General features: G+C 42.3%; 1 protein-coding gene across 2 annotated transcripts; it reads left to right on the forward strand.

Moving 5' to 3' along the window:
* The first annotated feature begins 229 nt into the window (after nt 1-229).
* LOC307084331 (NFX1-type zinc finger-containing protein 1-like) lies at nt 230-14,797 on the forward strand. 2 transcript variants are annotated; one of them, XM_079748668.1, is made up of 19 exons: nt 230-273; nt 887-965; nt 1,065-1,972; nt 2,278-2,512; nt 2,655-3,007; nt 3,120-3,299; nt 3,447-3,553; nt 3,957-4,195; nt 4,463-4,594; nt 5,369-5,526; nt 5,927-6,080; nt 6,205-6,297; nt 6,920-7,134; nt 7,555-7,694; nt 8,648-8,780; nt 9,712-9,879; nt 10,407-10,517; nt 11,554-11,649; nt 11,943-14,797. In XM_079748668.1, exons 2-19 carry the CDS (start codon nt 905-907, stop codon nt 14,391-14,393), a joined length of 5,934 nt encoding a protein of 1,977 aa, XP_079604794.1. In that variant the 5' UTR covers nt 230-273; nt 887-904; the 3' UTR covers nt 14,394-14,797. The 2 variants fall into 2 exon arrangements, with proteins under 2 accessions (XP_079604794.1, XP_079604793.1); XM_079748667.1 differs by having other exon boundaries at nt 238-273; nt 887-1,972.
* Nucleotides 14,798-16,270: the final 1,473 nt, after the last annotated feature.

Below are 16,270 nucleotides of genomic sequence, written 5' to 3' on the forward strand. Positions count from 1 at the left end.
ATCCCCCCCCTCTGGTTTTTTCACAAATCGCACCCTGTATATATATATTAATCCATCCATCCATAAATATGGATGGATATATTATATTATATTCGGCTGATATTTGAACAGCAAACTGCTTATGACAGATGAAAACCACAACTAATTAGTTGGGAGGAAACGAAACCCATGAGATACAAATGATATAAAGCGCTCTCTCAGAGTCGCACCCTTCACTGTAAACCGAGAACACTTTGGGAGCGGCAGCGTCGTGAATGGGTCACTCCGGAACAGGTAACTATCTGCAAGGGAAACATATGCCGCATTGCCGCTATTATGTAACTCTAACTCTGACGACAATAACATAATATCATATAAATGTGTTGGAAATATGTATCATAAATGTAATCATAGCCTAGAGAGGAATGCTTATTTTAGCTCCGCTAACAATATTTAGTATATCAGCTAACATTAGACATTTGGCTTGCTAAGTCCTCGAGTTTGAGTATAAATTATATTTATGTACTGTGTAACTGTCAATATAAAGTAACGTTAGATGTTGTAGTTGTCCCTTTAGTAACGGTCGTATCAACAAATATGAGTATATACTTTTGTTTTCCATTGCAACATAATTGTTACGTGACACTCACACGTGGTCTTGTTGTGACTTTTTTTAATTAATCGAAAAAGAATACAGCAACCTATCAATATAAACCATTTCAAGGGCTCATGGATATGAAATGAAACTTATTTTGTCCTGCACGTATTTACTGGGTCCAACAGGTGGCATTCATGTGTGCGACACATAGTGGGAACATCGTCCATCACTGAACTGATGTTGTAAGATGTAAAGAGTTCCGACTTGATTTTGTCACAATATAATTCATGCTTACTTGTTTTTCTTTAGCAATCCTTTAACGTGGGTATGGATGGATCAGCTGAATATACAGAGGATGGAGAATCCAAGAAGAAAAATTATGGAAGAGGTAATTTCGAAGGTATTCCCAAAAAGTATCAATGTAATAGCATACTACATTACCTCCATTGGTTAACAATGTTGCTTTCCCCCCCCCCGATTCTCACAGGTGGCAATAGCCGCTTCGGGGGACGGAGGAGGGCCAGTAGTGAATGTAAAATTAGGGTTGAAAGAGGAGGAGGACACAGTGGGGTGGCAGACGGCACGGCTGCTACAGGGAGAGCTGGACCAGGGGAGGACAGAGGAGGGATTGGAGGAAGAAGGGGAGTCGGGAGAGGTCAAAGACGCCCTGATGTGAGGGAACGCTCCATAACAGGGAGTCAAGTAGGCAGAGGACAAGCGAGAGGGACATGTAGGGGAGGAGGTATATCAGGGAGGGGAGGAGATAGATCATTAGGAAGAACAGGGGATAGAGAAAGGAGAGAAGGAGATGCCAGAAGCGGCAGGGGGGGTAGGCGTGGTGGGATGGCCCCTGGAGCCTGTGATTTCGCACGTCATGCAGCAAGAGAGAGAAGCGGGAGTTTGACGGGCACAGCGGCAGCTGCTCAGAGAGGAGATCAAAGCGCCAGAGGGAGTCGATGTGGTAGTCGAGGTAGAGGGGGCGATCGTGGAGCAAGACCCAGGGCGCCTCAGTCGAGGTCAGCCCCCCCCAGCGACACCAGGGGGGGGGCGCCGCACGGTCGCAGGATGACCTACACGATGCTGGCGGAGCTTTCTGAGAAACCGCCCTCCGAGGTGGCCATCACCCTCTCCTCCTCTCCTGCCTTTCAAGCGCTCCTGGAGGAGCGAGATATCCGGCATGACCTCGTGCAGCTCGTTTGCTCTGCCCTGAGCAGGGCCTTCCAGTCGCGCGTGGATAGGAGCACGGTCCAGCACCTTGCTGGTGTGGTGAAGGACAGCGGGTTCCTGCGCACCATCCTCCCGCAATACGTAGGCGGAATAAGTTCAGAGTCCGACCCCACCCGCAGGGAACAGTACCCGCAGCACTTTGACAACATGATAGCTGTCCTGTCTAAGGTACGAAGGCTGCATAGGCAGCTGTACACACTAAATGACATCCCAATTGCACAACCCGATTTTTGTGCAATTGTTTAGCATTCAAGGTGATTGTATAAGAAAATGGTACAGATACATTTTAATCAAAGTAAGCCTGCATATTTGATGCTTTGATGCTATTCATTGTAAATATTCATGATACAGGTTGTTTTTAGAAATGTCAATTATTTTAGGACACCCTATTTTTGCAGTGTGTCCAGTCATAAATGACCTTCTCAACCTACTTTTAAGATTTTTACTTTAAAGTATTTTATTTGGTGCTGCAGGTGCTCAGCATCTTCCCAGCCAGCTCAGTCCAGGCTGTGTCTGTGCTGGTGGTTCTCTTGCGGGCCTCTCTCATTGGCCTGAGGGACTCTGGGGTTGACATCGCACGTCCAACTGAAGAAAAGCTGGAAGACATCCAGGCTTTAAGCCAGCAACTCCAAGAGAGATCTAGGGAGGGGAGCCTGCGTTCAGACCGGGACCATCTTCCCCTCTTATCCGACCAACTCGACAATGAAGGTCATATATTATGAAAAAAATATGTTGATTGAAAATGGTTTAAGACTGGTTTAAAATGCTTGCAAAGATTTTGATTTTTTTAGGAGACTCATTCATTCATAATGTGCCCACAAATAAACGACGCAAACTGCTTCTTATCCAGGTGAGAAAGATCTGGAGAACTTTCGTACAATACCCATCTATCCAACGCGAGAGGAGTTCCATGAAAATAAGACACCCTACCTGAGGCCCAACGCCACTACTCGCCAACACGCCAACACAGAAACCTACCTCGACACACACTTCCGACTGCTGAGAGAGGACTTTGTCCGGCCGCTACGTGAGGGGATCCAGAGATTGATCTGGAGCCATTTTGACCAGGGGAAGAATACCCAGCAGCTTAAGAAAGAGCGCTTTGATGACATCAGTGTGTACTTTGACGCCAAACTGGAGTCGCCTCTTTGCACTCGTTCAGGCATAGCCTATGTTATCAAATTTGACGTTAAGCCTCTGAAGGTGAGTGTGTGGACCGACGTCCAACTGCCTCTCTATATTAATCACAACAACAATTGAAAATTATTTTGATTATACTGTTATGATGTAATGAAGGAACCACCTTTTTCGACAGTTTGTTCGCTGGGAAAACTCCAAGAAGTTACTCTATGGTTCTTTGTTGTGCATGTCGTGTGACTTCTTCGAGAACTTCCTCTTTGCTACAATATCTGAACGAGAGCTGAAAGACGTGAAGAAAGGCAGAATTCAGGTCATCTTTTCTGATGAGAGCAAACAAAAGCTGGCAACCATGCAGGTAGGACTTTGTGTACTTTGTTACTGTGTTGAGTTCTGATGGTATTGTATTATATGTATAACATAATAACATCTATATGGTATATATGTATAATATAATATCATGTATAACGAATGTATAGCAACAATAACCTACCATTTCCTACAGACCAATCAACCGTTTCTGATGGTGGAGACGTCTGCCTATTTTGAGGCCTACCGTCATGTTCTGGAGGGCCTGCAGGAAGTACGGGGAGATGAGCTTCCCTTTCAGAGGTTACTTTTTTTTTAAAACAAAAATAAACACGTGCACTGACATTGCATCCTGTACCGCAGCATTTTACCAGTTTCTTGACGCTATTAGACAGTGACGTTCAAGTCAAATAAATTATATATATATATATATATATATATATATATATATATATATATATATATATATATATATATAACCTTTTTAATATACATATATATATTGTATTTTTAGATATCAAATATGTTGAATGATTATAGAGGATGCAATTTCTGTGTATGTGTTTACGTGTGTTTATATTTATGTTTATGTATAATTATTAATGTAAGACAACACAATCACACTTGGGTGCTACTTTATTCCCTGAATCACTTATGTATGTACTTATTTAACAACCAAATCCCCAATGTGCGGCAACCACTTCAGGTATATAGTGGAGTGCAGCCCAGATGTGCAACCCCCACGGTATCTGAGGGGAAACGACGTGTACAACCTGGAACAGGTGGCAGACCCTAAGAAGAAGAAGAAGATCAAGCCCTTTCACTGCCTCAGGCATGCTGACTGGCCTGCCAAGGAGACCCTCGACCTGGACGAGTCTCAGATGGAAGCCTTTCAATTGGCTCTCACTCAGGAGCTAGCCATCATACAAGGACCCCCTGGCACTGGTAGACACTTCTACTTTAACCATAGATCAAAAATTCAATGTGTATATATATATATAGCTGATTTCGGTTAGATTCACACATTTTCTCTTCTTGCAAAGTTATGCTGTGAGGAGGGGTACAAAGAGTGGTAAAATACACTGTGAGGGTACTTGATCAAAGTGGGGTGGTTTCCACTCTATCTGAGATTAAGGTTTCTCAGGAATGTAAAGCTTAGAAAGCACATTGTGCTATTGTTTTACTGTGACTACATTTCTGATCCGTCTATAGGAAAGACCCACGTCGGCCTTAAAATTGCCAAGGCTCTGTTGACCAACCAGAAACTCTGGAGTGCTGGTCCGGAGGCTGCGCCAATGCTTGTCGTGTGTTACACAAACCACGCTTTGGACCAGTTCCTGGAGGGTAAGCACCACTGCCACCAAAGCCATTGTCTAATTCATAAAGACCCTTCCTTTTGGTCTCATTTCGTACCTGGACCATGCTCGCCAAGCCTCTCTCACCTCTCTCTTCCAACATGTTTATGTGCAGAAGAAGACACCACTATATCAAGTTTAATTATATTTGTGGTTGACTGTCAGCTAACTCCTATAACAAAAACGTTTAGGGCTGTTATTGTGATCCATGCCTTTGTAGTATAGATTCCAGGGCGGTTTAGTGTTAATCATTGCCAACCTTTTGCTTGACACTCTATGGCATGACGCAATTCTGAACATAGTGGGCCGCGAACGCTGTTCACCAAAGGACCCGCTGCATTTACATAAGCAGCAATACTTTATTCCTTCAATCTTCAGATACAGTTAAATAAGATTATAAAGAAGTTGAATACTCTCTTGATACATCCATGGTTGGTGCAGTTGCCTCCAGTTCCTTTGACACATGATTCATCAACAACAAACTATCCGAAAACAAGCAGTCACTCAGCCTATCAGGACGCTGTACAGATCACTATTCGACATGTGTAATAGAGTTGAACCAATATTGCAAATTAACTAATTCTGGTAATCCTGACTCATCTTTAATGTCAAACCCAATAGAGATAATTGTATTCGGATGGGCAAAACCTTTTGGAAATTCTGTGGGAGTACAACATTATTCTGCTCATGTTCCACTCTACAAATGGCTTCATATAGCTTTAAATTATGTTCACTTGCTTTTTCCTTCTTTGGATATTTGAAGGTATCCATAAATTTCTAATAAAAGGCATCGTGAGAGTGGGGGGCCGGAGCAACAGCACTATCCTCGAGCCCTTCCTCCTCAAACATCAACTGGAAACCTTCCGTAAGGGAAACTTTGGAAGTGGAATGCCCAAACACCTACGATATGCTTTTAAAGAGGTGAGATCAAATGACAAACTGACCTATCTATTGATGGATGGCAACAACAGATATAGATCTGTCTGTCTGTCTGTCTGTCTGTCTGTCTGTCTGTCTGTCTCCCTCCCTCCCTCCCTCCCTCCCTCCAAGGCAACCAAGGCATTCTGTCTCCCTAGCCAAGCTAAACTTTTTGGTTTTGATTTTAGTCGCTTTCTTTGTGTTTTTCAATGTGTAATTTGACACCAACAATAATAATCCTTAACATGCCGCTCTTCGTGTTTACGGTCGGAATGTGTGTGGAAACCAGCCATCATCCATACACACTCCCTTAGGGTGACATTATTAATTATAAAGTTATATAATAATCACATGGTCCTATATACATATGAATATGATATCAATTCTGCAACTTTTTTAACAGATTTTAAGGGATTTGCAAAAGTGGGAGCATATAATCAAGGATCATGCTGTACAACTACAGTGGAGTCAGAAGGGGGTCCTTAGAGAGCACATTCTGCAGAAATTCATTTCAGATAGACACTGGCACAGCCTGGAACTGCCTGCAATACCCATCTGTAAGTTATTAATGTTCATGTACATAATGTAACACACACGTATATAATGTAACACATTTTCCATATTATTTCTATAATATTTTTAAAGTGCATAATTTATCTTCCATGTAATTCTCCCAACAAGCTGAATGGTACCAAGTGCAGAGTCAGATTGTGGAGTGGTTGGGATTAGGTCCCACAATCATCCAGCAGGAGGCGGACAAGGAAGCACATGAAGGTGAGGTTCCTGCTTAACAACAAAATATTCAACAATATTAATGGTTGCCCTCTGTTTCCGTCATTGTTAAAGAAAACAGCCATCAATATTTAAGGCATGCACAAATTCAATTATTTAAAGCTAGGCAATTTATTTCAAAAGCGTTTTCTGTTATTTATGTTCAAATACTATTCACATCCTTATTGTGAGTGGCTTTGGAGGGAGGACAACCCTTTTAGGTTGGATACTTTTGTCCAAGTTGCCTACTCTAGCTATAACGATTGAAAGGAAACATTATTCTCAAAATGGTATAATGCAATAAAGCATAAGAAACGTTAATGACATATTTAATTTAGGTTGAAATTGAATTTCAATTGTAGTTTTTTTCATATATTTTGTAATTTCTTTGGCTAAACTGACTCTATCACAGTATGTATCACAGTAGATTTACTTAAGTCTGTACACTTTAACGAATCTTCCAGTCTGATGTATGTGTACTGTATAGATCGATAAATACAGTGCCATGGGAAGTTAGTTTATACTACTATAAAATTATAACTAGCCACATTTTGTATTTTACACTTTAGCCATATTTTTGAGAGTAAATAAAATAAGGGTTTTTTTTCTGGTTTCAACGCTTCAGACATGGAGACGGATGACCACACAGAAGCGGAGGTGGTAGCGGATGAGTTCATCCAGATCATTGAGGAAGCAGACCTGATTCACGCTGAGCGATTTATCGAAGACGGCTTTGAGTCCAACGGGGAGCAGGAAGAGCAACAAGGAGAGGAACTGATTCTGGCTGTGAACTTTAAGAAAGTCAGCATACAGGAGGGCCAGAGTGAACAGGAATGGCAGGTAAAGCTGACAACCTTGTTTTTGTTAAACAGTGATGTCATCGACTTTTTTAAAATACATTTACATTTAAGACTTTTAGCAGACGCTTTCATCCAAAGCCACATATATTTTGAACTTCTTGAACACGTCAAGGCAGCTAAGAATATCGATGCATATTACAAATACGTTGCCCAAATTAGTCGCTTTAGATAGTTTGTTGTTTAAGAAGTGTTTTTGTATCTGGTAACGCCAGTATTTAGCCCCTACCTTAAAATAAATGTCAGTTGCTCAAACTTTTAACCTATACTATACTGAGATACTGAGAAGTGATCTAATACTGAGAAGTGATCTAATAAATCATAGTTATTGCATACTTTGGAATTGTAATTTAAAAAAACAGGACTAGCAGTTAATATATATTTTATTTAATCTATGGTTTAGATTCAGGCCAAACAGAGGAAAAGAATCAAATTAGCAATACAAAAGGAACTGGATAAGGAATCGGATATGACCGAAGCAGAGGAAACAGCCATTTTTGACATTTGGCATCTGAGTATGGCAGACCGATGGAGACTTTATCGGTATGTTTAAATTCTTTTCACTTTCAGTTCATTTTATTTTTGTACATTTTTTTAATCACCTTACCCAAAAAGTATGTGATGCAGAAATTAGCCTTATAATATGGGAAAAGATGGAGTGTATCTTTGATCTTTGTGTATCTATGTATTTTAAAGTAAAACAGATCAAATTGTTGGAGGATTGAAATTTTGATTCTTCAGGATTTGATTTTATAATGTCCAAGTTACAGGACTGGAGGAACATGTTCATAACATATGTTAACCCTTAAAGCCTGGACGCAAGCTAATTTGGAAATTCAGAAGCTAGTAATATTAGATTATAATCCATATATCTCTGCATACCTTGTTGAAAAGGTCAATAACAACCTTATAAAACTATCTAAGGTGAAAAAGTCAAATGACCTTTGGTCAATGACGCCTAGTTTGTCCAGAAGAGTATGCTATAACTCCATTCTTTACTGTAAACTGCAGGATGGGTACTCTATGATTCTGTCTTCATCCTCTCCAAGTTTTTGAAGTCTTGACTGTTTGGAAATCATCAAACTCTCATTGTTGTGAATGTTTTTTGTGTGTTTGTGTCTGTGAATTTTTGTCGATTAGTCCAAGTGTCTGTTGAGATGTGTATGACCCTTAAAGCAAGCCGAGGGTCGTGATTGGTCCAGATCACCAACAGTAGACGGTGCTTTTATCAACACTGAAGCAGCTTTAGCTCTTTTGCTTGTTCACATATAGTGAAAAAGCAATAAAAACCAAGTGTAAGAAAAGTTTTGGAATAAAGCAAAGCTGCATCCTTTTTTGGTGATAAAAAATATAAAATATTTTGTTCAGGTATTCTTCTTACTTTTCTGATGGGAAATTTGAGTTTTTATTGTGTAGTGCTCTCTCGCACCATTCTGTGAGCCAAACATCTTGTGGTGTCTCATTGTTGGTAAAACTCCCCACATCATCTTCTGCAGGCTATGGGTGTCACGCTACAGGTATTTTCTGCAAGATCAACTTCAGCAGTCTGAGGAGGAATATCAGAACACGGTGGAAAGGTTGGAGGAGGTGCGGCTCAACGAGAAAATCTGTCTCCTCCGCAGTGCCAAGGTATTACCAGAGCTATTATAGAGAGCCACTGTTAACGTAATGTAGCAGGAATATGGCAGCATATAACTGCTAAATAGTGAGCAAAATAGCATGCATGTGCAAAGTATTTGCACATGTGTACAACTAACACATCCATGCACACAAATCATTATTGGGAGCACTTTTATTGCCCTCGCATGCAGTATTTCTGAGATCGCGAGAACAATAATAAAGCCTGTTAGGAAAAAAATATTAATTGAGGGTGCACATAAGGTGAAGCATCAAGCATCTGACGCCCCCATGTGAACATATGCTTTCCTTCTCGTGCTTGCAGTGTTTTCCTGCTCTCTCTCTATTTTTTTCTTCTCTTTTTGGGACCAAGTGGGCGGAGCCAGCCATGGCCATTGTATCCCTGAATGTGATTGGTTGCTCTATCTTATCACGTTTAGATGTTGATTTCTCAATGTACCTGTAAGGAGCTTTTACATTTTTCAGCGCTCATTTATTGGACTTCATTAGACAAGGAATGCTGATCTTCAATTCTGACTTAGGTTTACTGCTGTGCCTCATGACATCTGTAAGCTGTTTGAGGTTTAATACTGTCCTTAAATGTTCTACAAAGCATGTTCTGAGACGTTTGCTATTGAGCAGCTCTTGGTTAAATGTGAGCAATGCAAGCACTTCATGAGGTGTTTGAACTTTTCCTGCATCATGTAACCAATCATATTCAAGGATTCAATGGCCATGGCTGGCTCCACCCACTTCGTTCCAAAAAGAAAACCACAGCTGAATATATCAGATTGAGCAGTTAAACACTTTGGGAGCACGAGAGCAAAGACAGTACATTTTTATTACCCGCTATATGAATGATTTTTCATTACTCTCGCAAGCAGAGAAATACTGTGCGCTAAAGTGCAATAAAAGGGCTCACAATAAGGATTTCACCAATCAGGTCATCGGCATGACGACCACAGGGGCGGCCAAGTTCCGTAAGATCTTGCAGGAAGTGCATCCGCGGCTGGTGATAGTGGAGGAGGCTGCTGAGGTGTTGGAGGCCCACACCATCACCTCTCTGAACCCAGAGTGTCAGCACCTCATCCTCATCGGAGACCACCAGCAGGTACTACTACAATAACAATAACAACAGAGAACACATGTTGGGTCTTAAAGCTGCACCATGTCACTTCAGCACTTTAGTTAAAGGGTCTCTGGTGATTAGCCAATAAAAGCCAGTTGATACAGTCCACTGAGAGGGCTGGTAGGGTGAAAGAAAAAAATTAGACCTTCCCTATTCTCTCCATTGCGAAGTACAGCCTGTGGGCTGGGAAGGAAGTGACGACTAAGCATTGATAATTGGAAAAATTGCTGTTCTTTCCGAACTTATAATTTGTACTTTTTATGTGCATTATATCCACTAATATTCTGTTAATGGCTCATGTTTATTTATGATTTTAACACACGTTAGTTGATGATTGTTACAATCTCAATCCACGGAGCTATCACTGCGCAGGCTGCTCTTCTTTTACCGGCCACAGGGGACAGAAATGAGAAAAGATTTGTGATTCTTACACGTAGTACGTTTAAGGGGACAGCCAGTGAACCAAAAATAATAATGATTAATAGATAATAATTGTTTTCTCCTGGTAGCTGCGGCCCAGTGCTACAGTGTACGATTTGGCCAAGAAGTACGATCTGGAGGTTTCAATGTTCGAGAGGCTGGTGAAAAATGATTTCCCTTTCGTCAGGCTCAACTATCAGGTTGGTATGATGGCAGCCTGCTGCCTTTATTTAATAAGGACTGGAAATATTCACTCTTCTCAGTCAGAGAGTATGAATTTAAGTTGTAGACCTAAATATATTGATGTGTGATGTGTAAATATGTATGGGTCCTTTCATGTTAATCAGACTACATACAAAAAGGTAAATTAATAAAACATTGACAAGATGAAAGTAAAACCAAACTATATTGTTCTGGAAAGTCCTCTGAATCACCTCATTATCAGCTCAGTCTGTCTGAATTTAACCTTTTAAACCTGAGGCATGGCTTTCATTTCTAATCAGTTTTCCTAACTATTTTGTACCTAAATGAATATTTACCCTCTTCTATATATATCTACACCGTCCCTATTTGGGAGGAAAATAGCCAGGTTTACATGAAATCACATTGCTACACATCGCTACGAAATATGATTCGATTCATGTTGCACACTTTATTCAACAATGGCGATGTTGCCATATCTCCTGACAGAACCCACTGAGTCCTGAATAGCACAATGGGAATACACTGGGAGATGGAAAGTGTTTTGTTATTTTTGGGGTGTTATAACTGGGCAGGGTTAGGATAATATCCTCCAGAACCGAAATGGTCAAAATAAATAATGCATCATGTGTTGAGTGCACAGGGTAAGAGGGCTATGTAACCTAGTAGAAAAATTGTACTTGTGCATTACAAAGAGATCACAGGAGAAAATTATCTTAGCTCTTCATCTTAATTGCTGACAGCCCCAAAATCAACCATCGGGACGCAGAAATTCTAGACCATTATCCCCGGCTGTCCCCGATCAGTACAGAGCATTTAGGTTTAAAACTTCAGATTGAAAGCATAATATCAAACAACGTGCTGTTCTAATATTCTCTTAATGTGTGTGTGTGTGTGTGTGTGTGTGTGTGTGTGTATGTGTGTGTGTGTGTGTGTGTGTGTGTGTGTGTGTGTGTGTGTGTGTGTGTGTGTGTGTGGGTGTGTGTGTGTGTGTGTGTGTGTGTGTGTGTGTGTGTGTGTGGTCCTCTGGTCAAGCATCGCATGAGGCCCGACATCGCCTGCCTCCTGACCCCACACATCTACCCCGAGCTGGAGAACCACCCGTCAGTCATGGACTACGACAACGTCAAGGTGATTGTTGAATCCACTGCTGCTCTCTCCTCCAGCAGTACACACCTACCGGCCTAAGGCTTTTATCTTTTTCTATTTAGAGGGATTCAGAACGTCTGACCTTTCCAGTGTGTGTGTGTTTGTGTGTGTTAGCACTGTGACATTTGATCTATTTTGACTACTTTCCTTTGTCCCGTCTACAATTACAATGTCTCCTAACTACTAATTGAATGTATTTTATTACTTGTATGTCTCCAAATAGATGTACCTTACAGAGCCATAATGTATATTCTCCATTGTCTGCTTTATCACAGGGCATCAAAACCAATCTGTTCTTCCTGGAGCACAGCCACCTAGAGGAAAACCTCAGAGATGGGAAGAGTCACAAGAACAAACATGAAGCCATGTTTGTAGTTGCTCTGTGTCGCTATCTTCTGATGCAGGACTACAATCCAGAACAGATAACTATCCTCACCACGTACAGCGGCCAGCTCTTCTGCCTGCGCAATATGATGCCCTCCTCCGAGTTTGCAGGGGTCAAAGTGCATGTGGTTGACAAGTACCAAGGGGAGGAGAACGACATTGTCTTGCTGTCTCTGGTCCGCAGCAACGCCAAGGGAATTGTGGGCTTCTTGAGCATCCCCAACCGCGTCTGCGTGGCATTATCACGCGCGAAGAAAGGCCTCTACTGCATTGGAAACAGTGCAATACTGAGCAAGGTCAAACTGTGGAGCAATATCTTCGGCACCTTGAAAGAGAAGGAACAGATGGGCAAAGCGCTCACTCTGTGCTGTCAGAACCACCCAGAAAAACAGATCCAGGCCGCCTGCTCTGAGGACTTCAAACAAGCCCCCGAAGGGGGGTGTTTGACGCCTTGTGAGTTCCGCTTGGACTGCGGCCATGTTTGTGAACGAGTATGCCACCCTTATGACCCCCAGCACAAGAAGTACAAGTGTGAGAAACACTGTGAGAGAAAACTGTGTGATCGTGGACACAAGTGCCCATTGGCTTGTCACCGTCAATGCCCAGCGTGTCCGGTGAAGATTGAGAAGACCATACCAGGTTGTGGGCACAAGCAAATGGTCCCTTGCTACATGGACCCTGCTGACTTCAGATGCATTGCGCCCTGTGAGAAAACTCTCCAGTGCGGACATCAGTGTAAAGCAAAGTGTGGGGGTCCATGTACAATTAATTGCAAGGTAATGGTCCCCTTCATTCTAGAATGTGGACATACACAGAGTGATTACTGCTTCTACAAGACAAAAGAATATGAGCCTAACTGTAGGACCCCATGTGACCTACAGCTGAAATGCGGCCACAGATGTACTGGTACTTGCTACGAATGCAACCAGGGGCGCTATCACCTCCCATGCTCCTACCACTGTGAACGTCTGCTCATTTGTTCCCATAAGTGCAGGGAACCTTGCACCAGTGAGTGCCCTCCATGCAAGCTGCCCTGCGAGAATGTCTGCATCCACAGCAAGTGCAAGAAACGTTGTGGCCAACCCTGTGCCCCTTGCGCAGAGCCTTGCGCCTGGCAATGTCTGCACCAAAGTTGCAGCAAGCTTTGCCACGAACCTTGTGACCGCCCGCCATGCACGAAGCCCTGTTCCAAAATTCTGGGCTGCGGCCACCCCTGCATAGGCCTCTGCGGAGACAAATGTCCAAAGAAGTGTCGTGTCTGTGATCACGACGAGGTCACGGAAATATTCTTTGGCTCTGAGGACGATCCCGAGGCCTACTTCATTCAACTGGAGGACTGCGGTCACATTGTTGAGTCTGAAGCTATGGACACATACATGGAGATGGGCCAGCAGTCAAAAGAAAATGAGCAGATGGTCATCAAACTGAAAGAGTGCCCCAGATGTCGCACTCCGATCCGCAGAAACCTTCGCTACGGCTCTCACATCAACCGCAGCCTGGCCGAGATAGAGAAAGTCAAGGACAAGATAAATGGACACAAGATAGATATTGAAACTGAAAGCAACACCCTCAAAGTGCAATGGGAATCCAACAGACAACTTCTTACACATTTGCCAAACATATGTAATGAGCATGTTCAAAGCCAATTGTCAGCGTCACATCTCACAGCTAATGAACTGCTGGTAGTGGAACATACGATGCTCTTTATGGAGAGAGCCGCCATGCTTCTGAAGATCCAAAAGGAGGAGATGACTGGAAACCACAGCCTCCGTTTCACAGACAAAGTCGATGTATTCCTCCAATGGCTTCTTCACCCAAAACAGAAATTCACTGAACAACAAGTCTCAGATTTGCAAAAGGAACTGCAGAGACTCACCCTATTGGCTGAACTCAATGCACGGTGCACAATGGCAGACCAAATACGACAAATGACAAAAATCCAGGCTGGAGTAGATGATATCAGGAAGGTTTTGGATAAGATTGACCCATTCACCGAACAAGACGCAGTCAAAGTGAGGCTGGCCCTAAAGGATATAGAAGAAAAGATCCCCTACACGGGCCTTGGCATTAGTGATAAGGAGAGGGAGATGATCGTCTCAGCTCTGAAGTTGCCACCTGGTCACTGGTACAAGTGTCCCAACGGCCATGTCTATATCATAACGGAGTGCGGAGGGGCAATGGAGAGCAGACGCTGCCCAGACTGTGATGCCACTATCGGTGGACAGAGTCACGCTTTGGCCAGTGGAAACCAGGTAGCCTCAGAGATGGACGGAGCGCAGCACGCGGCTTGGTCCGAGGGAAATAATCTGTTGAATTATGGTCAAATAGACTTTGATGACTAAAACACGATCACCTGTTTCGCTGTGAAAGGGTTGGTTTGTTCTCTTGTTTCCGTGTTGGTAGGTTGACTTTTTTTTTCTGTTTAGTTTCTGAGGCACGTTGATTTTTAAAAATGTTGTCTTGAGTAGGTTGACATTTAATCACTGTTACCGTGTTTCCACCCAAATTAAACGAAACTTAAGTTACACAGAATTACACAGAACTATTCCCTAGTACCTAGGTAATGTTCCTGCGGTCAAAATGCGTCTCTTGTTATAGTTAAAAATGTTGGCCGATTATATAGGTATAATGATCTGAATACTACTATGTCTTTTATGCTTTGATCAAAATGTAAGCTTTGTTGTGTTTCAGCAATAGAGGGGAGCGATGCATTTGTAAAGAAAAAAAATAAAGTGTGTGATTTCAAGTTGTTGTTTTCATTCATTCACATTTACATTTAGGGCATTTAGCCGACGCCCTTATCCAAAGTGACAAAGTTACAATAAGTACATTTGTCGGAAGAAAGAGAAACAACAATATATTGCTGTTGGTACAGTAAGGATGTTTATAGAAACAAGTGCCAAGCACTTTGCCAGGTTAACCCATTTACCGTATACAGCAATGATAGCTAGGATAAGATGCTACACAATGCTAGGTACTTTTTTTAATTGCCAGGGCATACAATCAGTGTAAATTAAGTGCCAGGACGTACAACATACAATAAGTACGTAAGAGGGCTGTTTTTAGGAGAGTCAGGGATGAGAAGGGGCGGTGGGGGTAAGGGGGGAGGCCATGCAGAGTCCAGGTGAACTCTGTTTTTTAGTAGATACAAAAATAAAAACAGATACAAGCAATGTATAAATATCTGACAAAACAAGTGCTACATGTTTATGGGAAAGATGTGTGAATAAGCAAACAAGATACCTTGGAAAACTAAATTAACTCAGTTGAATTGTTTAGTTTAGTTTAAATTTCCAAAAGTCACCGGAGAGTGTGAGGATGCAACAACTATTGTAAATATTTTGTATGGATTGTGTTTTTTTTTGTTTTATATTTTTATTAACAATATGCATAGGCGTCGATTACGGGGGGGACGGGGGGGACATGTCCCCCCTACTTTCTAAAATACGAATTTTGTCCCCCCCACTTTTGCGACCGAAAAAAAAAAAAAAAAAATCTCCCCACATACTCAACCGAAATCGTCGAGTCTAAATCATGCGATAGGCGCGCACGAAGACATCCTCACAAGTCACAGCATGCACAACAGCTGGCTGTGAGTGGCGCAAATGAGGGGGCGGGATTCTGATCATCAGTATCTCTCATTCAGTGCCGCGCCGCGCGAGCTCCTGTGGTTAGTCATTCCAGCAGGCCTACAACTAAACTTGGCAGTTGGAAGGCAGCCTAATAGTTGTTTTACAGACGCTTTCCACACACTTCGCAGCAGCATTGAAGACGACAAGCGTCAAGAAAGTCGACTCCTCAAAAATGTACAAGGTAACTATTCCTAACAGTTCGTTTATAATGTTTCCTCCGAGCATATACTAGCTAGGCAAGACCACGTTGTAGCTAATTGTTTGCGGTTACAGTGTTAACTAATTTGGAGTGAGCGAAAGTGAATAATATTAGCTGCTATCAGTTTTAGGGCTGGCCCGAATTATTCGAATACTCGTTCGGAAAAATAGTATTCGAAGCTTGAATCAGTATTCGGAGCTTTGTTTATTTTTTTTCCACGTGAGGTAGGCCTACGTGACGTTACCAGAGCGAGGGAGGCAAACTATACCCGACACCAAGCAGAGAAGCGAGAGAGGTGGAGGAAGAATAGGTATCTTGTTGTTTCCCTTTACTTTATAACACAACATTAGCGGGATCTCGGGAGGAAAAGTAATGCTTAGCGAAATGC

This window comes from Pollachius pollachius (assembly GCF_949987615.1).
Source record: "Pollachius pollachius genome assembly, chromosome: 12".
NCBI lineage: Eukaryota > Metazoa > Chordata > Actinopteri > Gadiformes > Gadidae > Pollachius > Pollachius pollachius.